Source organism: Herpailurus yagouaroundi, unplaced genomic scaffold, assembly GCF_014898765.1.
Source record: "Herpailurus yagouaroundi ecotype Mexico unplaced genomic scaffold, PumYag 186, whole genome shotgun sequence".
NCBI classification, from domain to species: Eukaryota; Metazoa; Chordata; class Mammalia; order Carnivora; family Felidae; genus Herpailurus; species Herpailurus yagouaroundi.
Genome location: NW_024412417.1, coordinates 46,139,528 through 46,165,240, shown reverse-complemented (window position 1 = coordinate 46,165,240; position 25,713 = coordinate 46,139,528). Strand labels below are relative to the sequence as shown.

Here is a 25,713-nt window from a genome sequence, read left to right as displayed (position 1 = left end):
GAATGAATAACTGGCCTGGAAACAAGGCTCTCTCACCTCAAAAGCGATGTGGGGTTTTTACAAGGCAGTGATAATGGCTGTTTGAGAAGATTTGGATTTCTGAAATAATCAAACGAAATGTTCCCAGCAGGGTAATAGCATAGTGGTAGCAAGACAAATTTGGGCTTTAGAATTCTTATCAACTTGTGGGTTCGAATCACGACTCCTCTGTGCTGCCGTCTGTAAATTGCTTAACCTCTCTGTGCCTCGGTGCTCTTGCTGTAAAATACAAGACACAGAGTGGCACCTGTCTTTTATGGTTTAGGGAGGATTAATGACCTCATAAAAGGCTGGGAGCTGTGTCCACCACATACTGTGGCACGTAAGTCTTAGGATCGTTCCCACCACACTGCTAGCTGCAGTGGGACCCTGACACATTGTGGGAACCTTGACTTTGACCGTCCTCACGGCGTGGTAGGTGGGTCCACAGTGGTGCCCACAGAGCAGCCGGCACTGTGGCAGGTGGCACAGGGCCCTTGCAGCTCTCGCCTCCCTGACCAGGATGGTCACAGGGAAGGAGTCCCGCAGGGCTGCGTGCCCTGTACCGGGGGAGATAGGAAAGCACCAGGAGGGCAGATGGGGAAGTTCCGAACTCCCGTCGAGCCGCAGCAGAAAGCCCAGCCCGCCCGGCAGCCGAGTACCCCGTGTTGACAGCAGCTAGAGGGAGCAGTGGGGGCATGTGAAGCACTGGAATCATTGGAACCTTTGTGTAAAAGTTAGTGTCCTGATGTGCTCTGGAAACAATAGCGAAAGTCACAGCCAGAAAGCCGGTAAGGACACAGCTAATCAGCAAAAATGTTTGTAACACCATGATCGGACCAAGAAAGCCTAGTCGTTGTTTTTTTTTTCTTTCATAGTAGCTTTCTTTGTATGAAAACAGTTGCTTTTAGGAATGTCTAAAGGCCACCGTATGTCAGAACTTGTGCAGACACAGACTCTTGGCTTTACATTTCGTGCTTTAAGCAGGGGTATGTACCTTGCAAATATGATTTAAATGTTTTAGGGAAACTCCTTTCCGTGAAATTAGTATTTTATGAAAGTATTCAGTGTGACATATTGCCTGTCTCCTTTTTAGTGAATAATTTAAAAAATTTTATGCTGATTTCCCTAATGTTCTTTATCAGTTTGTCGGTACACACAGAAATAACATTCAGACGTGAAGTATTAAATAAGCCGGCCATTCCACGTTTGAAACGTCAGCATCTTCCTGTGTTGGTGTTTCATTGGCTTTTTTTTCTCCTTGGGGATCAACGTTTTGATATCAGATCTTGTGAGCTGTGATGCATTAAGTTCCTCATGCGTATGACAAGAGCATAAGTGAAAATATTTGTCATAAAAACCTAGTAGGGCACTGGCTGTTAGCAGTTGTATGTTGTCTTTACAGAGTGAGAGGTTAGACTTAGTAACTTACTTACCTGATTCTCAATCCCAGCATATTCATTTATTACACAGCTGTTTTATAATAGATGCCTAAAGTGAAGATCCATTGCCTAACGGAAATAACTGTAAATCAAACATTTAAAAAATTTTTTTTAATGTTTATTCGTTTTTTTGAGAGACAGAGACAGAGCGTGAGTGGGGGAGAAGCAGAGAGAAAGAGGGACAGACACTCAACCTACTAAGCCCTGTGAGCGCCCCAAAAGAAACATTTCTAAAGCTGCGATATGGGGAGGAAGATGTCTGTGACACAGACACCAGAGCATTAAAATCTCTTCTTTCTCACACGTTCTCCCAGCTCACGAAGACAAGCCAGGATGGAAATAGGCTCCTCACAGAAGGGGGACACACAAATGTCCAGTAAACACTGGACACAAACGAGCCAGATCGCATTTTGTGTTACTAGTTTGGTAAAGTGAGCCATCGAGGAAGATGTGCCCTTGCACTTTGTTGGCGTCCATGCCAGCTGTTGGGGCTCGTTGTCTACCTCCTGGAAATCCTCCTGCAAAGTTAGACACGGGATGTTCCCTCTGCGCTGTTCGTACTCACTCAAAACCAGAAACAGCGTGAGCGTCCACACTGTGGGAATTAACCGCTGGGTGAGGGAGCACGCGCCCCTGATGCAGCTCCGTAGCTGCAAACAGTGATGAGATGGTGCTGATTTTGTGCTAAAAGCCTACAGCACGCGTGTGAGTGTGCGAGAGTGTGTGTGTGTGTGTGTGTGTGTGTGTGTGTGTGTGTGTGTGTGGAGTGAAACCTTTGTGTGTTTATTTACAAGAATAAAGGAGTCCGGATATCTGGACAAGCTAAGTGACCGACTGTGGACAGTGAGCACTCCCGGGGAGGGGGCAGGGGGAGGTGTGTTTGAAGCAAAGGGGGCGGGGCTACTGCCTTTCCACGGTACGTACCTTTATGATTTAGATTTGCTACGGTGTGTCTGTAATGTTTAACTTTAAAAAATAGATAAAAACTTTTATTCGAGAATTAAAAGCCAAATGTAGGTTCATAGGAAGATCCAACCTTCTTCCTAAAGAATTTATTCAGACAAATAACATACCCCCCCACGAACGACTCGAGAAGTCCTATGTGTGCGTTCAGCTTTGTGAATTTAAAGGAATGTCCGAAATTAACCCCTGGAACCGGGTGTTTCAGGCGGTGAGTTCTAGTGTTGAGAATGCTGCTGCCGATGTTGTGTGTTGCCACTTTTCTCAGAGGTCTGTTACTTTCAGATCTGTTTCTTCCAGAAAGTGCTTTGTTAAGACCCTCCACTCATCAGTCGGCTCATTCACAGCCTGCCTTCTGCTCCTGCCCGGCTGCTTAGGAAGCGTCTGTGCGCCACGTGTTTATTCACTGGTCTCTTTCTCTCTCCAAGGAAGCAGGCGTTCCGACAGGGGGTGCAGACGGCTAGAGGCCACGCTGACGTGTCACTTGGAAGGCCATTATTAACGGGCAGTGGTGGATGTGGGTGACATGCGCTGCTAGCAGCCACGGGTGTTCTGATAGGAAGTTCCAGGAAGTCCACTTTGGCCTCCATGCTGTAACTTGGTTATGTTGCTTGAAACTTGAGGCCAGGAAGTCAGAGTGAGGAAGCTTGCGTGGAATCGCCGTAGCGCCCTGGGCGGCGCCACACAGAAGCTTCGTGCGCTCTGTGTCACTCATGCCGCACAAGCGTCCGTGCAAGTTAGTCTGGTTTCTGTTTTCTCGGTAAATAGACAGTTGTTCAGAAAGAGTCACTCGGGGCCCGAGGCTGATTCAGTTTTTGGTTTACCGAGTGGTGGTCCGAGAGCCGTCTGAGCACAGGGTACCCTGCTGAGTGTCCCGAGACACCCGTGGGCAGGTTCGGTGTAACCTTCAAGCGGTTCTGATACGTGGGAAGTGCCCTGTAATGAGGCCAAAGCCCCAGCACGGCCGCCCGAAGCCGCCTGGGGTGTTGCAGGAAGGGCTCCTTTGAGCTCAGATCGCACTTGGGTTGAGCTTTAAGAAATTGAGGAATTTGGTGTTTCTACCAAACGAGGAATTCTTGGTATCTCTACCAAGAAGGAAGAGCTTCTTCCGAGGGTTGGAGGGTGTGAAGGCAGCATGCTGTGTTCAGGGAGATCCGATATGCAGCCACAGAGAGCAGGGAACAGCGGAGAATGGAACAGGAGAGGCGGGCGACGGAGCTGCTGGGGCTGGCTTGTAGGGCAAGTGCAAGGGCAGTGAGTGCTAGAGGGGCCCTGGGAAGGTGGCAGAGAGATGGGGCATAGGTGGGCGGACACCCCAGAGAGGGAGACAGGGAGGTGTTGTGTGTCCCAGCAGAAAAAAAACAGTGCTTCGTGGGACAAGCAGATGTGCTTAAGTTTCATCTTAAAAGCCATCGAGAGGAGCGCCCAACGGGCTCAGTCAGCAGAGTGTAGCTCTCGATCTCGGGGTTGGGAGTTCGAGCCCCACGTTGCATGTAGAGATTGCTTAAAAATTAAATCGTAAAAAAAAAAAAACAAAAACGAGACACTACAGTTCTAAGCAGGGGAATGACTTGATGAGTTTGTACTTGGGGAAGATTATTGTGGTAGCGACTTAGGTCAGGGAGGGAGCAGAAGACAGGATTAGTTCAGTGCCTGTCAGATTTGTCCACATAAAAGACGTTAAACTGGGGACTGCGTGTGCTTCCTATTTCACAGAAGGAGGGTGAGGGGAGAGGGTTTCCCCAGCCACCAGATGTAGCCCTTTGCCTCGCTGTGATGACCTCCAGGAACAAGTCACAGTGCCTGGAGCCGCGAGGCCCCAGGCATTGATGGGAGGTGACCCCCAGTAGAGGGCCCAGGTCGGGGGCTCAGGTTCCTGGGCTCTGGTGCATCAGCCCCTCTGCCTCTGCACAGCCCGAGGATTTGTCTTCCTTTTATTTGTGCTTCCTGTACAGATTTTGGTGTTGCGACTGGTGAGCGTTTTTATCAAAGTACAAAATGTCCTTTGGTGTAAGTCACATTGACTTTGACCAGAAGACAGTCTTCATCCTTTAGAGCTTCCTGGGAGGGATGTCTTTCCACCTCTGCTTTGTTTTGATTAGGCGGTACCTTTTAAACCATATGCACCCCCGGTTGGTTTGTGTGTGTTATAAATATTGAAAATAGACCATGAAAACAGCATAATGACCTCCTTAATAAAGGGTTATTGCTAAATTCTGGAGGAAGACTTCTTCTCTGATTTCTGCACATAGTCTTTTCAAAAGAAATAGAAGGAACCTCATCTCTCTCTCTCTTTTTTTTCTCCAGAAGGTGAACGGGCTTTGCCATCAATACCAAAGTAAGTGCCCTTTGTGCATTTTGTCACTTAGTCGTGTTAGAGACCGTGTGGGTTCCATGCTTGATTTTCCATTTGCCTGAATAACCGCATTTCTAGGTGTGCGACTAGGGAAGTAGAAAACCAGTATTTCCAGAAAGAAGTCAAATCAGCTGTCATTCTTGCTTACAAGGGATGTGTCCTTGGGCCGGCAAGCGGGACCCTGACCACTCTCCTCTGCCGGCCACGCTAGGCTTGCTTCACCACTGCCCACACTGTTCTAAAGCTGTGTTGAAGTTTTCTTAGTTACTGGAGTAGACTGTCCTCTCTCTACCTCTAGGCCATCGTAAGTGCTCTTCTCCCTCATGGTCCACTCTCCCTCCAGCCTCCTTGACCCCGCTCCACGCCTACTCATCTTTCCGGGCTCATCCTGCATCACTCTCTCTAGAAACCCCCCACGATCCCCCAGTCCTGGAGAGCGTCCCCGTGTGCGTGCCCATAACACCTTCTGCCTTGCTGTAGTACTTATCCCACTTTAAGCATACTATCTTTTTGCTTATCCACGCCCCGTGGTCTTGTGGATGGCCAGGGTCACGTGGCCTTGTAGACCTGGCCCTGGAAAGTATGTGGCACGCAGGAGCCACACAGTAGCCGTGCGGGTGAGTGGGGGGATGGCCGAGAGCAGCTTTGGGCTTCCAGGCAGTGTCTTCACAAACTCAGTGATATTTAACAGATACTCACTGATGCCCCACATTAAGCCACAAACCAGTGCCCAGAATATCTTCAGATGTGGAAAGTCTGTTGAGATGACTGTGAGGGTTAAGATATGCAGAATCGTAAACGTGGATATAAAAGCGGGTGGAAAAGGTAGTAGGTCAGAAGTGGTAGCAGATGCTGTAGACACCGAACAAGTAAAGCAAACCTGAGAAGAGCGGAATCGCCACGAGTCACAGAGCAGCAGACGCTGTGACTGCTGGTGCTCCGGAGGCGGCGGAATCCGCGTACTTGTGGCAAAGCTGATTCGCGGCAGCACCCGGAAACGCGACGTGGCCGAGGAACCCCCTCCCCCCCCCCCCCCCCGGTGCTTTGGCAGCAGCACGTGGAGGCCGACAGTGAACCTGCTGTCGGGAGCACACGCACCCTTCCCTGCCGGGCGTGGGGTTCAGAGAGAGTTTTCCTGAGTCACGTAGCTGCAGTGGAAGAGAAACCGCTGATGTGTTGCACAGCAACTCTGATTCCACTTAGAGGATCGTTAGGTCTCAGCTACGTCGAGCATTCAGTCAAAGGAGCCCAGTCCCGTGGCTTTAGGCTATGATTGCTGATCATAGAGGCCACACAGCCGCCTGCGGGACCTTTCCAGTTCCCCAAAGGGATCGCCTCAGTCCCCATGCTTCCTAGCGTAGATTCTATGCACAAGACGCGTCTTCTGTTCAGTGCTTCTGTACTGCACGCTTGCGTATCTGGAGAAAGCCGTCTTCTGTAAAAACACGAGTCACTTTGGCATCTGAAGAGTCTGGGTTCCTTTTCTTTCTCTGTGCTTTGTGTTTTCCAAAATTTTTAAACGACCTACACTTGTATTTTTTAAGTGTTGCTAAAACATGTGGCCAAAATTTTATTTTATGTGTGTAAACGTGCAAAACGCAAGTGTTGGTGAGCCATTTCACGAAACAAGCAAGCAGATGTTGAGCTTACGTTTTTTTTCAGGCTGTACATAAAAATACATATTCGTGTACTATCTGCTTTCTTACACGCACTAAATTTAAGAAGGACCAGTTATACTCCAGTTTCTCAGATGACGTTTAGGAGTGCAGATTTCTTTTCCAGGTGTTTTTTCTCCTGGAGAAACCCTATAAATGTGGGGCGGTCCCTTGCAGTCTGGCATTTAAGTGTGAAATTTTACGCAGCCTGCTAACCACTGGCCAGCGAACGGTGTTGTTGTGCCAAAGCCACCGTCGGGAGTGGCTTTCTTAGCGCAGCTCAGCGTTCCTTCAGTTGTCGATCTTAATTCCTGCCTTGTAGACCAGTAAAGCAGTCTGACTCCTTTAAGTGCCTCAGGTAGTGCAATTTAATCTTCTAAAAATCAGCCTTGAAATGTCTGGTCTCCATGGGAAGCGGCAGCGTCCTGATTACAGGCGCTCCCTGTCTGTCGGCTCGGCGGGGGCTCGGCCTGGAGGGCGCGGCACTCACGGCTTTGCACCTCTCTGTTACAGGCTGGCCAACAGCGAGAAGCAAGGCGTGCGGACACACGCGGTCTCCGTGTCAGGTGAGACGCTCCACCCGGAAAGCCCCAGACGGCGGCTGCCCCACAGAGCCTTGTGCAGACGTAGGAGCAGCCTCGTCTTTACTGCGGTCGGTCTTGCTAGAGCAGCTTAGAAGACTGAACGGTCTGACTACCCAGGGCTCCGTAACTTTACCATCATTGAATAGGTTTAAATGTGGCTCGCAAGTTTTCTTCAGATGAGACGTTTATGGATAATGTCAGATTACTTCCAAGACTGTATAGAATTCCAAGTTATTCTTCAGTTGTGATGTCGTGTTCGTTGTGTTTAGAGTGAATATTTTTAATTTTGAACTTGCCGTTATAATTTATCTTTGCAATTCAGAATGTAACAGAATATACTTTGTGTATTTATTGTTTTTTTGAGTTCAGGAAACGTGAAGTGTTTTTAAGTGGTTTTTGTCTTTCACAGTTAACATAAAGTGGTGTTCGAATATTGCTTTTTTGAAAGATATAGTTAAGATACTGGCACAATCAGTATGTTAACTATTTGCTGGTGTCATGAGTATGGTGTGCTTTCCTTGGTATGTTTTCAAAACATATGTGCCTTTTTTCCCCATTTAAAAATGTGGAAAAGAGAGGAAAGTGAGGGCAGGAAGCATCTCCTGTGGACCCACGTTTGCTGTCTTAAAATACATACACGATGGATACATACATCTGTGCGCACGTACGTGTACACGTGCATGGGCGCACATCTAGTCTGTCCTTGGCTCTGCGTTACATCTCTAAAATGGTAGCTTCCTAATAACTCCAGTGTCTGATGATCTGATTTAGAATAAGAAACCTAATTCCTATTGGTTTACTTTCCCTTGGGTTAATCTTCCCGAAATTTAGTTTTGTGCTTTTGCCCAGTCGATGACTGTATTCTTTTTTTCACGTTCCAGCTTACAAATACAATTGCTTACTTTTGATCGTGCACAAACACCCCACAAGCCCTCTGTCAAGAAGCGTTTGTGCCCCCGCCTCTGTACACTTGGCCAAGATCCTCTAGTGATGAGCTGTGTGACAGATGTGTGTCAGAGCTCTGCTGTTTAAGAAATCATGGACCGCTTCCCGACGAGGGGGAGGGCGTTTTGAGTACAGAGCTTGTACCCTGGGCCTGCGTCAGAAGCTGGTGGGCTGCAGGGCTGCCGGAATGTTCTAACACCGCAGTCGATTGTGCTTGCATGCTGCCTTCCCCATTGCTCCCTCCTGACCCGGCAGTGGCGCTGGGGCTCTCAGGGGTGCTCAGCATTTGCACCTGTGGGCCCGTCCTCGCCCAGGCCGTGGTGGGCGGCAGAGACAGGGCAGATGTAAACCAGGCCCTCAGGGAGTCTGTACTCTGGTTGGAGAGACAAAAGCCCGCCCGGTGCAAGGTGGTGAGCGTGGCGAAGCAGTCCGTCTGTGAGCAGGCCTGGATCCGAGAGAGCCAGCGAGCTGGGCGGCCCCAGATGTCGTGCAGGGTGTTGTGTGGAGCAGGTGAGGGCGGGCGGGGTGGGCCCTGTGTGCCTCAGCGCCACCCTCCGTCATCCTGCCGGCCCATGGCCCTTCCCGCTGAAGGCAGAGCAGAGGTGCCCCGTTAGGCGCGTCAGGACTCCACAGCCCAAGTGACGTAAAGTGGGGCCTCGCAGAACCTCCACGTCTCCTTTCACGTCTTGTTCCTTCTCCTGTTTTCCTAACTCCTTTGAATCAGGGTCCTCACTTGAGGCTTTGAACCTCTGTTGTTAGTGGCTGATCATCCTCGCACGCCTGGGTCTTACCTCCCCCTGCCCCGCCCCGCCCCCCCCCCCCCGCCCTTGATCGTTCTGCCTTCACACTTCCCTGTAGCTGTCCCGCGGCCCCGGGTCTGGCCCGGGTCTTCATGGTTCCCTCCTAGCTGTCCCGCGGCCTTGGGTCTCTACCTCAGTCTCTTCTCCATGTTGATTGATTGCACTGCTGTCACACGTGTTTCATTGAAATTGGCAGCTCGCCGCTCAGAAACTCGAGTTGTAATTTACAGTCAGTCAGAGTTTAGACTCGTTAGCTCAGCCCTCAGTGGCCTTCCCCCCACCCACCCGACATGTTGTTTTCCAGAAAGTGGGGGCCTGCGCCCCTCCCTACCTCCTCACGGCTGTTTTCAGCCCACCTGTGCGGTCCCCTGGCCCGGACACTGTTTTCATCATCCCGTGTCAGTCTTTCTGGTCCTCAGAGTCGGTGGTCCTGTTTCCTACGTGGCTGTCACTTGGGGCATTTACAGTTACAGGTGAAGAACAGTCCTCGCTGTCCAGGGATATTTAGCGACAGCACCGATGGCTTCGGGTTTCTGTTGACCCTCGGTCATTCCCCCTGCTGCTCGCCCACATCAGTGGGATTGGACCACGTCGGTGGGATTGGCGTGTTCGTATCTTCCACAGAGGCTGAGGGGCCTGCCTCACACTTAATCCAGGAACTGTTTCTCCGATACCTAGAAAACCAGTACTGTTTGTACACCCCGAGGGTGCTTCTTTCCCTAGCAGCCTGGAAGCCCTACGGCACCCGAGGGAGAGATCCAGCTGCCCCGGTTCCTGCACAAGCCTGCACCTGCTGCCCCCACGGCGAGCCCGCTCTGCCTCCAGGCTCCCGGGTGAGGCTGCAGTCCAGCAGAATGCCAGCCATGAGCACGTGCTTTTGTGTCCTGCCGTATCTCATTTAACCCGTGGCACACCCTGGCAGATGGGTGGTGTTCCGGTCGTACATTTCCCACTTACGGTAATTCACTCAGCGAATAGTTCCAGACGCTGGGGTCTGATGGTGAAAACGAGGCCAGCCCTCTTCCCTTATGAGTTGACAGTCTACGGAGGAGACAGGCCAGACATGCTGGATTGAAATCAAGCAGTTAAACCAAGAGCAGTGAGGGAGAGGCTATTTACAATTCTGGTTGAGGGGCTCCTGGCAGGGTCAGTCAGAGGAGTGGGCAACTCTTGATCTCACGGTTGTGAGTTCGAGCCCCATGTTGGGTATAGAGATTACTTAAATGAAAAACATTTTTAAAAAATAATAAAACTGGTGAAGAAAAGTATCTCTGAGCAGGTGATGCGTGGGCAGGTAACTGAATGAAGGGAGAGACAGAGCCGTGCAGACAGGGAGACGCGGTGCACTGGGCCCCGGAGCAGGAGTGTGGAGTGCAGAGAACAGGGGAGGGCCAGACGATGCCGCAGGTGCCCAGACTCGGGAGCTTGGCCAAGGTCACACATAGCCAGCAGACGACAGGACTCTCTTTACCAAATGTTCACTATAGTCTGCACGGCATTAAACCTTCACGTGCCTTGTTGTTCAACCCCTGCGACAGCCTTACAGGGTCTTGTTCATCCCCCCATTTCACAGAGACAAGGAAGGAACAGTGAGGAAGTAAACAAACTTGTTCAGGGTCACGCTGCTTGAAATTGGTGGACCTAGGATTGGAACTCGGGTCGTCACTGCCCTCGAGGCTGTACTGCCTTTCAGTGCTCGTTTAGGGGAGTTTCCCTGCTAGATGATCTTTGTTAAGATCACAGTTGTAATTGATGTTGAGTATATGGAGAATTTATCTTTGAAATCTGGACAAAATTTCCTTATGAAAACAAACTTAATGTCGCCAAATGTGAAGATTAACCAGATTCTGAGGACCAGAAGTAATTTTTTAGCCTAATTATTAAGTTTTTAGGAAACACGTGCATGTTATAGAGCTGAGTTAGGACTCAGACCTGAGAGGCCAGTGCGTGCACGAAGGGGTCTGCGAGTACCGCAGGGAGGGGTGCGGCCTGCATCCGTGACAGGGCTTGAGCTGTGTGCGTGTGTGTGCAGATTCTCCAGGAATACAGATATTTCCAAGGAAGGGCAGTGAACACAGCTGATTTTGAAATGTGTTTGAAGGCATAAACTCTGGTTGTTTTCTTTGGATGGTTTTTATATTTTAGGGGCTGTTTGTTTTTTAATAACCAAGCCCTTCATCAAGCCATAAAACCTTATATGACCAGAAGTAGAGGGTCACATGTGGTGATGATGCCACCACATTATGAACAGGCTCCCGTTGGATGTTGAGATTACTTATAATTGGACCAGAGATTGTAAAACAATTTTTCTCTTTTGTATCTCTGCCATGAAAACCAATGTGTAGTGACCCTTTTTCTGTCTGTGGAAATGTTCGGTTTCGTTGTTTCTGCTGAGACCTATGTGATGATATTTTTTTCAGTATTTATTGCAACTTAAAAAAGTTTTTTAATGTTTTATTTATTTTGAGAGAGAGACAGCACAAATGGGGGAGGGGCAGAGAGGAGCGGGACACAGACTCCCAAGCAGGCTCCAGGCTCTGAGCTGTCAGCACAGAGCCTGACAGGGGGCTCGAACTCATGAACCATGAAATCTGACCTGACCTGAGCTGAAGTCGGACACTTAACCGACTGAGCCACCCAGGCGCCCCTTACTGCAATTTTTTAAAATTTTGACTTTGCAACAGATTGTTTTAGTTTAGTTGTTAATCATGCATCAGCGTTTCCTTTATTACTTTTAGGGTTTTCAAGTCTGTGACTAAAAGTTACCCTAAACTAAAATATATTTAACAAGTAGATGTTGCTTGCTTTCAGCTGCTTCCTTATAGATTCTACAATCCATTTTATAAAATATGCAAAAGTAGCTTGTAAACTGTAAAGTTGTATAAATTGTAAGGTGGTGTGTATATAGTCCGTAATAATTATTGTACTTTTCTCTTTTCCTGTGGTCTCTGAAATACTAGGTCTGTCATTTATTCGTTGCTCTGTTCCAGCTCCGTAAATAGTACTTATTTATATACGAATGAGGCCCAGAGATGATGCCTGGTGTATCTGCGTGCATTATCTCGTTTAAACCTCAGGGCCGTGTTCCTCGTGCTGTCTCCACCTTACGGAGGGGACATTGAGACTCAGAGCTGAGGTGGCTTGGCCTGGTTCACACAGTAAGCAACAGCCTGATTGAAACCCACGTCTTGGACCCCAAAACCCATTGTCTTCACATGAGATCACACTGAATCACTCAGAACTTAGTGATTTTCGTCTGTGGAAGGGACGGCTGTTTTGGGAGAGTTTGAGTGCAATTGCGTTTTAGCCTGTCCCCCCCCCCCCACCTCCTTTGGCAACAGTAGTGTGGTGCTGACCCCTCCCTGACACTCTTCTGTTAAAATTCACACCTGCCCTGTCTTCAAGTTTGAAAGCATTTCTTTTGTCTGGTTTACATGCTAGCTTCTATGCTGATAATGCCGTACTTTACGGGTAGTCTCTGTCTATCGCTGAACCTTGACTTTTAACACTAGCTCTTAGGCATTTTTAAAAAGTGCCCTAATTTAAGAGTGTTAGTGCCTAGTACACACAAAGTTAACTTTTGTGCATTAAATGCTCTGTGACATAATCTAATCAAACTGATGCTCCCGATTACTTTTATGTGCACAAAGTGGTTAAGTGTTGGATGGTATACCTGGCTTACTAGAAATTCTTCAGATTTCAGCGGTCATGAGTAGGGATCTATGATCAGTGTCGTGTTAGGAGAGACTTTTAGCCACTGAGAGGTTCACAGTTGTGTCTCACTGGGGTGGTCAGGACGGCTGATGGTGCTGTACGTGGATGATCGAAACACCCCACTGTGCTGGCCTCCCTGCACCACCACCATGAGGTCACTTGAACTCCCTTTGCCTCTGCTGAGATTTGGGCTGCTAGATCACCTGCCTGTCCTTTCTGTCTTCTAACGGAATTGAGAAAAATACTCTGGAGTCACACGGGTACGGAAACATCCACGATATACATAAGAAGTGGTATCCAGAGCCAAACTGGCTTCCCAGTCCTGACGCTTGAGTTGGCCTTGACCCCTTGGCTATAGGCATGTAGAGGGACATGTATAGGCTCCCTGGAGGCAGCAGCCTGACACGCTTCAAATTCCAAACAAGCCCGCATGAAAGGCAGAGCAATAATGACTATGGCAACAGTTTAAACAGCGTATTCACAGGGCGCCTGGGTGGTTCTGTCACGTAAGCCTCCAACTTCGGCTGAGGTCATGATGTCACAGTCCGTGAGACTGAGCCCCGTGTCGGGCTCTGTGCTGTCAGTTCAGAGCCGGAGTCTGCTTCAGATTCTGTGTCTCTCCCTCTCTTTGCCCCTCCCTCACTCACACTCTCTCTCAAGAAATTAGGTAGGTAGGTAGGTAGGTAGGTAGGTAGGTAGGTACATAGAAAGAGAAAGAAAGAAAAGAAAAGAAGAGAGAAGAGAAGAGAAAAGAAAAAAGAAAAGAGAAAAGAAAAGAAAAGAAGCAGGATATTCACTTTTCCACACTCTTTCCAGGCCACACACATCTGTTCCCTTGGCCCTGTGCACTTGATTCCAAAATGGAGAGTGTGCCTGCCTTGTTCCTAGTCACCTCCACATAATAAGGGGTCTGCAGTACCTCATGAGAGACTTTGAATGAGAGGGTTTATACTACTGTTTGCTTTGCAGTTTGGCCGTGTTTGAGTGTAGCTGGTTCATGAACCTTCTTAAATCTTCTGGGTGGGCTTATTAACATAATAATTAAAAATCTTTAATCTTTAAAAAAAACCATTACTAAAATGCAAGAATCCCATGTATCATCTTGCCAAATAGAAAAACAAATACTGCTAATGTCCAAAAGCCCTGTTATATTTTTTCTTCACAGAGAAACATTTTAAAAGAAGGCTTGAAACTTTTAAAATATAAATTCTATAACTTGACCTCCAAGCTTTCCCTCCGAGGTTTTAGCATGATGTAGCTGCATAATAATTGTGGAACTTGTTAAAACCCAACCACGTGGTTCGGGACAACACATTTGAACACATTTGGTTCCTACTAGAAAGGCCAGAAAACTGCCTTCTTCTTTCCCTTTATTTTCCAGTTGGTGACACAAGGACTCTTGCCTTCCGAGTCAGATCCTGTTCTGTGTTTTCTTTTTGGGGCCTCATTACGAATCCGTGGATCTTTAGCATCGTCAGGGGTAGGGGGCCCCCATGACCACCCGGGTTGGATGGTCGCCGGAGTTTGCCCACCCACACTATCTGCCCTGAAGGTCCGGCCGCTTTCCCTGTGCCAGCCCCTCGAGAAGCCCCATGTCGCCCCCATCCCCATCACACACGCCCATGGTGTGCCCTCTCCCGCTCTTCTCTGCGCCTCTGGTCACCCTCCCTGACCTGTGTGAGCCTGTCCTGGGGGCGCCGCTGCCCTGCTGCCCTCCTGCCCTCCTAGCCACAGCCACGGTCTTCTCTCCGAGCGGTTGCTGCACGGGGACTGGAGGGGAGCTCAGTGTCTGAATCCTGGCTCAGCGCCCCCCTGGCGCCCCCCGCAAGCCCCGGGTGATTTCTGTGTTGGTGCTAGGCGATTCTTCCAACCCCTGGCCCCTCTGTGTGGGGCTCCGGCCCTCCTCTCGCCTCCCCCACCCCCTGCGACAGAGCTCGGCACAGGGGGTGCTGCTGCTCCCCCAGCTGCTTCTGGAAATCATCCTTCCCTGACTTCCCTCCTGCCCGCCTCACCACTGCCACCCCACCCTCCACGCTCGAGGACCCCGGCTGCCTGTCTTGGGGCCTCTTCTCTGCCGCCAGTTGCCACCTCCGGGATCTTACTGTATCTCATGCCTTCGTTATGCTGGTTACTCCCGAAGTGCCATCCCAACCCCAGAAGCTTCCCTGAGCCCTAGACTCTTGGGCCGACTGCGCTCTGGGGCCTCATGAGCCTCTCGTACTTCGTGTGCTCGGAAGGGAGCCCTGGCCTCCCCGCTGAGCATGCAGCTCTCGGCCTCCTCTTAGTGGCAGCTCCTTCTGGCTGATCGGACCGGTCTTTGGGGTGCTTTGGGGTGCTTGCTTCTTTCTCCTTTATAATCGGCCGACTGGCACATCCTACCTGGCTCGGCGCTCACAGCGTGTCCAGTTCAGCTTTCTGTGCAGCTGCCCTCGTTCGCGGGCACCCACTCCGTGCCTGGATGGTTGCAGTAGCCTGGCAGTTCCTGCACCCTTTGAAAGCTTCCCGGGAAGTCTTTGACACTTAAGGCCAATCACCTCACTTCCTTTCTTACAGGCATCTACCCTGACGCCACTCACAGTGCAGCCAGAGCCCTGACGTGGGCTTCTAGGTCTGTGTCACCACTGGGAGCACTGGCCACCTCTCCCTCACCTCTCACTCTTTTGTCACCCTGCCCAACCTCATTGCTCCTCGGTAAGTGGCCCAGGCTCACCTCTGCAGAGCCGGGCCTGCCCTGCTGCTGTTGGCTCTGCCCAGATGTGCATACGACCCTTTCCCTCTGCTCCCGAAGGCTTTTTGCAAGTGACTCCTTCTGTGTTTAAAGTTGCAGCCTCACTAGAAAGTAAGTACGCCCAGCCCCCTTCTGTTCTGTTTGTCCCTGTAGCACGTATGTGTTGACACACCAGGTAATTTACCTTTTTGTTTACTGTCTTTTCCCCGAATGAGAACACAAGTTAAATAAGGTAGGAGTTGGGAGGCTAGCGTCTACATGGTGGGCCCAGCGCATGGCAGGTGTTTAACAAGTGTAACTGTCTTGTATAACATAATGTATCTCAAATAAAGTAATTAGAAGGGTCCTAACAATATTTTTTTTTTTAGTTTGTTGTATTTATTTTTTTGAGAGGGAATGTGAGCAGGCCAGGGCAGAGAGAGGGGGACAGAGGATCCGAAGCAGGCTCTGTGCTGACAGCAGAGAGCCTGACGCGGGGCTCGAACCCACGAACCGTCAGATCGTGACCTGAGCTGAAGTCGGATGCTTAACCGACGGAGCCACCCAGGAGCCCCAACATTTTTAATGATGTGGGCTGATCTTGGTATCACTGAAGGAAAGGTATACAGTAAAACCTTGGTTTGCATGCATAATTCGTTCCAGAAACATGCTTGTAATCCAGAGCGCTTGTATATCAGAGCAAATTTCAAGAACCATTGGCTCAGTTGTGATCATGTGATGTACGACTCGTATTTCAAGACATCGCTTATTTATCAAGTTAAAATTTATTAGAAATGTTTGCTCGTCTTGTGGAACACTCGTGGAACAAGTTACTTACAATCCAAGGTTTTCCTGTGCTTACATTTTTAAGAAGCTACTTGCCTTTTAAGTCAATGTAAAGAAGTCTCAGCCCAGTTTAGAAACAAGCAAGGGAACATGGGAACAGCTGGCACTTCCGTGGTGGTGGCCTCGTGCGTGTGGCCTGGGGAGTCCCCGGGGACCCTCTCCACAGCTCTTCCCTGGGAGTAGCCTCTGCTCCTGCCTCGTTTCACAAATAAAACACAAACAAGTTTGGTAAGATTTTCAAGGTCAAGGAGTGAATAGTGGGGCCAGCATCTCAGTTCACATACATGTTCTTTGTATTTTTTATGTTTCCATAATTTCACACTTGGAGAATGGTTGTGTAAGAGCAGTGAAAAGAAGTCTCGTCTATTCTTTATTCAAATCCACTGTGTTTGTACTTTGGCCCACTTACTTTATCCTTCACTCAGTTTTCTTCCTTTGAACCATTTGAAAGCCCTTGTGGACAGGGTGTGCCTTTCTGCCTATAAACTTTCCAACGTGTGTTTCCTAAGACCAAGGACATCATCTTAAACAATCACAGCGTAACTATCAAAATCAGAAAACCTAATAGTGATAGACTGCTGTTACCTTATCCACAGCCCGTGTTCCTGTCTCACCGGGTAGCGTCCCATAGAGCTCTTAGGCCGGCCCCTTCTCCTCACCCCCAGGCCCGAGCTCCTGCCCGCCTGACAGAGGGCACTCAGGCTTCACACTGGACCCCGTTCTTAACCGAGGCACCGCAGGGAGCTGCACTCACGCTGTGGGGGTGGGAGGTGAGATGCTCGGTAATGAGGTTGGGGTCGCAGGGTACCCCGTCCGGTCTGAAATATCACATCATATGTTTCAGTTCCTCTCGCTTGTATCCGCTAACACAGTGACACTGTCTGCAAGCTCTTGGCCATCAGTTGGTCCCCTGGCCTTTCTTGAGGGGCCCCTGTGGCTGTGCAGTTAAGTTTTGCATGTCTCCTTTGTCTTTTCTGTCACGCGTTATCACCGCTGCATCTCAAAGACCGTACGTCCTTTGTTTTGACCTCGCTTTGACAGACGCCCGCTGCTTCTCCGCTCTCCTGTGCTGTGTGCTCCTGGAGGGCTAGGATGGGTAACGTGGGCCCAGCCGGTGTCTGGTGCAGAGAGGGCGGTCACATGAGTTTAAAGTGCATGAAAGAGTCAGGCAGTCCCTAGGTCTGCGCTTTGCAGCCTGTGTGTCCAAACCTCCTTGCTGGTTTTTACGTTAAGGCAGTTGATTCACAGTGTGCACTTAAGGTCTGTGAGTCTGTGTCTTTGCTGAGGATTTGGGAAAAATCGCTCGTAAAACTCTCACAAATCCGGATCTGCTAGTTTCTGGCAGTTTTTCTGTATGGCTGAATGTCCACGAGGTTCTTGAACTGTTTATCCGTCTTTGTTTTTTGTCTAGTCTCATTTTGTTTTAGTTTTGTTATTTGTACAAATATCTATACCTTCACCTGGCTGGCTCTGCAGAGCTGGGAGACTGCTATGTCTGTCCAAAAGTTTCTGTATCTAGTAGTAATCTTTGCTAAAAGACGAACTTGCACTTTAAAATGTTAATACGTTTTTTAAAACTCAAGCATAGTTAAAGCGTGCCAGTAGTGAAATAAAAGCATTGCAATTTTGTTTCTGCTTTTATACATCTGCCTTAAAATGTAACCTAAGTTTCCTTTTGTACTGAATAATGTGTTTCTGTTTTTCTCTTCCCTCCTCTCGCCTCTTTGTAAAGGAGTCAGTCCCCGCCAGCATAAAGTTAAGAAAGCTAGGCGCTTTCTCCCTTTGGTCTTCTGTTCCCACGAGCCTTCTCCTACGGGTACTGCACTAGCTTGCGCCAGCTCCCACTCGCCCGTGCCGGCAGCGGACCTAACCCCACGCTCGTAGACCGTCCCGAGCAGAGTGGCCTGTGCTGGGTGTCCGCGCTCGGTAGCCGTACGGGGGGCGACGGTTCGCGGTGCCCGTCTCTGGGCTGCTGTCCAAGAGAAGACTTTTTGTTTGCCTGTTTGCCGGGTTTCCCACGCATGACAGGGCGAGGCGTAGCTTCCTGGTTTCCTTACGGGGCTCGGTGTTCTGCCTCGGGGGCCGGCAGGTACCCGGCCGTGCCCTGCGGGCCGACTGAGTTAGCGAGCCCCGGACGTCTGCTCCTGCTTTGCTGGCAGGTGCTCTGGGGTGCCGCGGGGCAGAGGCGGCCGGGCCACTTGGATAGTGTTCTGGAAAGCAGAGATCGTTTGTTGTAAGTAGAACAGGAATTTCTCCACACAACACTGCATAAATTTAAATGGAAACTGGACGTGTGGTACAGCTTATGTGCTGGGCCTGGCCTGTGGCCCCCGTGTCCTGGGACCCCCATGGCTCGCTGGGGGAGGCCCTCCTGGAGGAGGCGTGCTGAGGGCTGGGCCCCTGGCTAGCCTTTACCAGACTCATTAATGACTGGTTATTTTCACTTTTATCTGAGCGGATGCACATTCCCTTTGAGGGAGGTAAAGGCCATCTTTAGCATTTAACTTGCGAGAGCCTGTAGGATTAATTTTGCTCAGTGTGGTAGAAAGCAGCTTTGCTGAACCGCTGTGTAACTTTGTATAATGTGTTGACAGCTTCGAACTCGCCATAATGTCCTTAAACGGAGTAAACACACTTTTCTGCTGCAATCGCTCTTTTATCTTTCGAATGAGACCTGGGGGGTGAGTTTTTGTTTTCCTTGCACTTTGATTTACTTGTCATGTTAATAGTGTGTCTCCCTCTCTCCCCTCTCCCCTGCCCCTCTCCTCCCCACCCTCCCTTTCTTTGCATGCTACCTGGATCTGCAGATGAAATTAGTGGGGACGGTAATATTTATTTTCACATTTGTGTTACTAATATCAGAATTATTTATTCGTAAATATGGTTCAGTATTCAATGAAAGGCAGAATGTGGTTTTGATTCAGCAAAACAAGTGTGAAAAGATGATGCTGTGAACAAATGATCTCCTAAAACTTGTTGAGGGCTTTGCACTTTCTCTATCATGTGTCAGTGGTAAATTGGAGTTGTATATACACACAGTGAATTCTCTAGGTTTCCTTGTTAACTTTGGGTTTCAAGAAAGATTGTCACAATGGTACCACTCATGAGATTAGTCACAGTGGAAAACTGTCAATGATAGAGATCCCCACGGGATTTCCCAAATACAGCGTATACACATAACAATTTTAGTCTGGGAGTGGGTAGCAGAAAGGAAGGAGCAAAGCGAGATTTTTAAGAACCACACAAACTAGCGAGAGAGATACCGGCAACAGTGTCACGATTGTTCTTCAAGCTGTTGAGGGTAGCACTTAATGAGCCGGAAGTTTGAAAGTCACATTTCGTGACTCAGGTTCCCCACTTCCTGCCTGCCTACATGAACCTTTAACTCCTCACACGAAACTCAAATTAGGGGGGAATGGCATTTTTCCTCGTGATGGAATGAGAGAATGCTTTCCCTGAAGGTTTCGTCTGGGTCATTTTCATGGTGGGATGGAGCACTTGAGCGGCGAAAGGTCTTAACCACGTGACTTTGGGAAAGTGCGTCTGCTCCGTGCGGCTGACAGCATGGAGGGCCCCTCCTCGGTAGAAGCAGTCAGTCAGTGGCCGCTGCTGGCGTGGGGCCCCGTGTGCAGGTGCTAGACCGCGCGGCTCCGGATGGGGTGTCGGGTGTCGTCGTGGCCGCGAGCCCGAGGGGGACCCCCGAGGCCACGGCTGCCGCAGGATGCGTGGCAGGAAGGAGGCTCCAGCCTCACGCCTCCCCCCACCCCCCCACCCCATCCTGTCACCAGCGGCCTCCCTCAGTGGGCCTGCGCAGATTGCTTTATGTCCCGCGTCCTCATCCACAAAGGTCTCAGTGGTTGTTGTGAGAATTACTGTGCAAACGTGAAAATTTGACCACGTGTTCATGAACACGTGGTTTTTCCCACATCGTCTGTGTAAAGAACCCGTTCCCCCCCACACTTGACCTCCCCAGTGCTGTGGGCCAGACGGGGCAAGTGTTACTGTTCCCTTCCTGCAGACGAACAAGCCGGGCCTTGAGGCTTTCGTCACTTGGGGGCGCACGCGCTGAGGCCCATGTGGCCCAAACCCAGCCCACCTCTTGTTCTTCCCCGGAGCTGAGGACGATTATTAATGTTTTTACTGAGTAGGGAAAAGACAATAGTATTTGTGGCATCAGAACCACGTCAAATTCCCATCTCAGCGACCACAAGTAAGAGCTTCTTAGAGCACGGCCGCCCCCATCTGCTCCCGCGGCTGCCGACGGTCACTTAACAGCGGGGTCGAGCAGTTGCAGCAGAGTCTAAAATGCACACCGTCCAACCCTTTCCGGGAATGAGCTGCCGAGCCTGGTCTGGGCCATGCAGCTGGTTGATATTAAAAGGAGCACGGTTGGGCCCTTCCTGGCTTCTTAGAAAAGAACTCTTCCCCTGCTCCCCAGTGCCTCTCGGCTAATGGCACGTCTCCGTCCCCCGGGTCAGATAAGAAGCTGTGACACTGCTCAGTCCCACCGAATGGCCCAAGTAATCTTGTCCCCATCAAGGCATTGCTCTGTGGGACTGATGCCATGTTCCAGCTCCCTGAGGGCAGGACGGAAACCAGTCAGGGGAACAGGCTGGCAGAATTGCAGGGGTCCAAGCTGAGGCACGAGCGCCACAGGGGAACAGGGGACACCGCTGTTGGCCAGGCCGGTAGAGGAGGTCTGCCCCTCTCCCATCAGAGATTGAGCAGGTTGCCCGCGTTTGAGAAGTTCGTGAGCCTGAGGGCTTCTGTGCGGCTTCTTTTATTGACAGCCACAGGGTGGTAGCCGTTGTCCACTGACACGCGCTCCCCCGATTCCAGGCGGAACCCCCTTCGCAGCGACCCCAGAGGCGTCAGGCTCTCTCGGTGACAGAGCACGAGACATCGTGCAGCCGTATCGTTTTCGACAGCAGCCTCACCTCTTGGGACCCTGCTCTAAGATGAGGACTTGGTTCTTTTCTCTCCTAATTGCTGAGCTGTCAGTTTCTGTCCCTTTAACATGTCTCCCTGTCACTTTTATTTTACCACCTACCATGATACCCAACCTTTCAGATTATAATGTACCAGGTTTGGGGAGTCTCCATTTTTAAAAAGGTTTATTTTGAAGCATTTAATTCATGGGCCAGGTACCCTGAGACCGTCTCCCCAAAACACAGGTCCCATTCTTGTGAACATCTGAACAGAGCTGTGCCGGTGTTGGGGGGGGGGGGGTAGGTGGGAGTGTCCCTAAATGTCCCTAGAGGAGTAGTCCATAGTTTTGGAGCCTAAAGTCCCCAGGGACACTCGGCTGGCTCAGTCAGTGGGACATGCGACTCTTGATCTCAGGGCTGTGAGTTCGAGTCCCACGATTTAAAAATAAAATCTTTACAAAAGCAACCAAAGTGCCCGTAAGTGTTGTGGAAGATCCTAGTGAGGCGGGCACTCTGCCCGAGTGCCGCTCCGCGTACCAGCCCACCACTGATTGGCACCGGGACTCGGGGGACCCTCACGTGCCCTGGGGGTCTCAGGTTCCTGTCCGCGGAGGGGGGCGATGGTCACAGTACTGCCTGGCCGGATAAGCGGAACAGTTTCTATCAGTGTCGGCCACGGGCTGCCAGCATCATCCGTAAGTGAGGAATGTGGATCTGGCTTCCCTGATCTGTGCCCAGATCTTGAACCTGCTTCCTGTTTTTGTGTTTGTTCTCCTTGTATCATGCCATTGTTTTTGGGGGGAGGGGGGACGTGGACAGTTTCAGGCTGGCCTGCAGTTTCTCAGGGGCCCTTGAGCGTGTAAAAATACCTCTCATATCGGTATCATGTTATCCCACAATCTTAAGACCAGAAACGAAACAGAGAGCTGGATCCATGTCAAGCGTTCCTGGAGAAGTATGCCCAGCGTCACGGCTGAAGGCTGCTGTGTGGACGGCCACAAGCAGAGTCTTGTAGGCCTGTGCGCCTTCAGCGGTGTCGACTCTGCTCCACAGGAACCGCCTCGTGGAGGACACAGACACCGCAGTAACGTCTTCCCTTACACCACAGCGCACAGCCGCCGTCCTGAGTGACGCCCAGATCGCTCTGATAGCCCCCGGGTTTCACATAGAATCCACAGAGCATCGAGAGGAAAAAATTATAGGCTCTTACTCGTGGTTTTGTGAATTCATTAAAGGATCTGCAACTTGATTTTTCCCAGATCAGTTTTGTACACTGGCCATTTTATTTTTATGGCCTCAGATTGTCTCAGAGCTTGGAATCTCCAGTGAGACTTTTATAAAGAGAGGCAGTCCCAGAAGCCACTATAGTCCCACCGGGAAGGCCGACCGGGAGTCTCAGCAGGCAGGCACCCCTCAGCTGCCAGACCCCTTCCACAGAGCCCCCCGAAGAAGCATCCCAAGGGGCTCCCATTTTGTGACACGCCTCTACGTGGCTCAGTCTCCTGACGACCCTGCCGGTGGACGTGTCCCCACTCTACACGCGAGGGCACAGCTAGGGCACAGCCAGGCGAGCTGCCCCTGCAGGATCGGCAAGCCGGGCACCGGCGCCACCCCCCACGGTCTGCAGCCTTGCACCGGCCACATAGCTCCTTTGCCCCAGCTTTGCGGGGTGTGTGGTCCCCTCACCACCTGAGGCCCCCTCACCACCCCTCTCTGCCTGGCCTGTATACGCCTGGCCCCTTCTCCGTGCCGGGCACCGTGCCAGATGCCGAAAATGCAGCGGTCAAACACACACCTGGGCTCCGCTCCCCTGGGCTCTCTGTCTGGAGGGGGACAGACAGTTGACAGGGGACCAGAGGACTGCCAGATCGTTGATCCTGATAGATGCTGAGGAAAGTAAACCAGGCAGCATGGTTAAGAGTGAGGGGGGTAGAGGGCAGGTTCGTTTGAGGCAGGGTCTCTGGCTTGGTGACACTTGGGCCGAAACCAGAATTGGCCGAGCCAACACGAGCCCCAGCCCCGTGCTGAGTGCTGGGTCGGAGGCCTGCTGTGACGTCACCGCGCGCCGTGCCCTTCTCCGTCAGGCGGGCGGTGTCCCCACAGCCACATAAGGACTCCGTGCCCGTGGTGGTGATCGATCCATGACGTCCCCTCGTGGAGCTCAGAGCCAAGTGCAAGGACTGCCGAAGTGCTCTGGTGACAGGGCGGCGGAGGAAGGCGTGTGGAGGCCGGGCGCCCGGCAGCTGTCCCCGCCGGGATCCTGCTGCCCCAGGGTCACCTCTAAAGGCGTGTGCTTCGTAGAGAAGGAGGAGTAAGGGTAGCGCCTGTTTGTGGAAATTCTGCCTCAGCTTTCTGAGGGGAGGGCATACAGTCGAGCTGGGCAGATTTTGGAGTAAAGGGAGAAGACGGATCCGCAAATGGCATGCGTGTGACGTGTTGCCTCAGCTGTCCTAGCTGTTAGTGCAGAGTCCCCCTCCGCTCGGTCCTTTTTCTTAAAGTGCCCTAGTCACTCCCTTCTGTGCCCAGAGAGCATTTCAGCGTCCTTCATTAAGCCAGCTCACACAAAAGCAAAGCTGTGGGCCGAGGACATGCCAGTCACCGAGAACAGGGTAAGAGGGAGAGGCAGAGAAATTAAGGAACGTGAGGTCTGGGTAGAGTAATCCTGAAGTGGTGTTACTTACGACACGTAAGAGTGATACACATCACCCACCCTCCTTTCACACGGGACTTAGCAGTGGTTCACATTTACTAGATGGTTCAAGGAGAACTGATCTGTGGACTTTGTTCTGCCAGCTCAGCCAAGAAATAAATTCTTCCAGGTACTCTTAGCTTTGGGCTCCGTCATTACCATGGCAGCGTGGAACAACTGACGTCCCGAAGAACATAGACTATATATATATTCTCTCTTTCCTGTAATTTTAGTGTCTGAGTGAAGTAGTAATGGCATGAAGGAAAGAGCTTTCAGCTCGTAGTTTCTCTGGGGCCAGAGGTGGTGCCTGGTCAGGTTCTCTCCTGGAAGAGCTCCCTTAAGAGACCAGCGAGGAAGTACGGCCCTCCTTTCCTGGCCCAGCAGTGGCAGTCCTTCTGCCTGGAGCAGCTAAAGGTTTCCCTCTTGACAGAAGGAGAAAACAGACAAGGCTTAAGTCCGCGTACGTGTTACTCAGGTGAGGGTTTTCTCCAAATGAGCTTCCCCCCATTGACGTGGCTTCGGATTTCTGAGTCACCGTGTTACCGAGAGGAGTGAGTGGAAACACGGAAACGCCTTGACATCACCTCAGAAAAGAACTCATTTTAATACGCTCTTTCTTCTCATTTCATTCTTTCTCTTAGATGTTTTACCCTTTTTGACGTTAATGCGTAGTCTTCAAATATCTGAGTGAAAAGCGGCAAGAGAGAAATTCCTGCGTTTCTTCCACCCTGAACAGATGAAATGCATGACCCGTGTCCTCAAACGTCAGGCCGCCATTTTTGCCTTCTAAAGGAGAGCATTGAGCTCATGCTGTAGAGTCTAGTTATGAATGATGTCAGGTTCCCTGTTTTTGAGATACTCGTCTTGTTTGGAGAAATCCCGGGAGACAGCAGTGGGGCCCAAACGTGCCTTTGGTGTAGATGAGCGAGAGCTGTGCAGTCAGTGCAGATGGGCGGCCTCAGATCGTGCGCATAGTTGCTCCACATCCTTCTGTCATTCGCAAGGGCTCTCTGTGCGAGCTCTGTTTGCTCCCTGAGAAACAAGTCTGTGTGTTATAACAGATTGCACCATGACGTCACTTTTATTTCCATAAATGACTCATGTGTGAGCAAAGATCGAGTAATCGTGTTTTAGGAATGTGTCGGCATAACAGGGGACTTAGGCAGATCGTTTTGCCTTTTCAAATTATGTTAAAGGCCGGGAGGTCAAATAGTTCACATCTTCCAACGTGTCTTGTTTCCTTCCCTGCAGAAACCGACGACTATGCTGAGATTATAGACGAAGAAGATACCTACACGATGCCCTCAAGTAAGTAGGCTTTGGATTTTGTTCTTGTTCAGATTTGACAGATCCGATACTTTTAAGTATCTTCCGTTCAAAAGTTGTAGATATTTACTGGTTTCTTTTAGAACTGTCTTTAATACCTCACGTTGAGTGTGCATAGCAGAAATATTCTTTTCAGTCTTTAGAAACCTGTTTTGTATTTGACCAGTCTGAGGTCAGGAGCCTAAAGCTAAAATATCTAGAGTAGGTCAGCTTAGTTACAGGTGTTTTGGAATCTCGTCTCGTGGCTCTATCATAATACAGCCTTTATTGGTTATAGAATCTCCTCTCTGTGGAATATTATATTATTTAAAGTTACATATCTATACACGTTTCTATATTCAGTTTTTTCAACTTGCATATTCAGTTAGTTGCATTTCCCCTTTGAAACTCTGTTGCTTGCTGCCCTTGACTGACCAGGTACAAAGAGCTTCCCTCATCCATTGCTTCCAGTCCGCACAGCTTGGGCGGGGGGCGGGGGGGGGGGGGTGGGGAGGGGGCTTCAGTTACGACTTTCCTGCAGCCTAGAAACACCAGCTTCTTCTCTCTGTTTTGTGCTGCTTCTTGATTGAAGAGAATCCGGAAGCCCAGGTCTCGTGTTGGAAAATAGAGTCCCAGACCTTGAATTGGAGACACACTTGAAATTGCCTTCACATAAGAAAAAAAAAGTTTACTGGCTCAGTCAGTAGAGGATGCAACTCTTGATGTTAGTCACGGGTTCGAGCCCCACGTGTGGCACAGAGTTT

At 50.3% G+C, this 25,713-nt stretch overlaps 1 protein-coding gene across 28 annotated transcripts in view; it reads left to right on the top strand.

Moving 5' to 3' along the window:
* Positions 1-25,713, top strand: part of PTK2 (protein tyrosine kinase 2) — a 261,143-nt gene that overhangs the window by 164,228 nt on the left and 71,202 nt on the right. For 13 of the 28 annotated variants that reach the window (XM_040494512.1, XM_040494514.1, XM_040494511.1 and 10 more), the window contains 4 exons: positions 4,728-4,758; positions 6,945-6,997; positions 15,028-15,165; positions 24,896-24,952. In XM_040494512.1, the coding sequence (XP_040350446.1) occupies positions 4,728-4,758; positions 6,945-6,997; positions 15,028-15,165; positions 24,896-24,952 (279 nt within the window). Of the gene's footprint in view, positions 1-4,727; positions 4,759-6,944; positions 6,998-15,027; positions 15,166-17,759; positions 17,844-18,834; positions 18,853-24,895; positions 24,953-25,713 lie in introns of all 28 variants that reach the window. The other 15 variants (XM_040494532.1, XM_040494520.1, XM_040494509.1 and 12 more) reach the window with 3 other exon arrangements.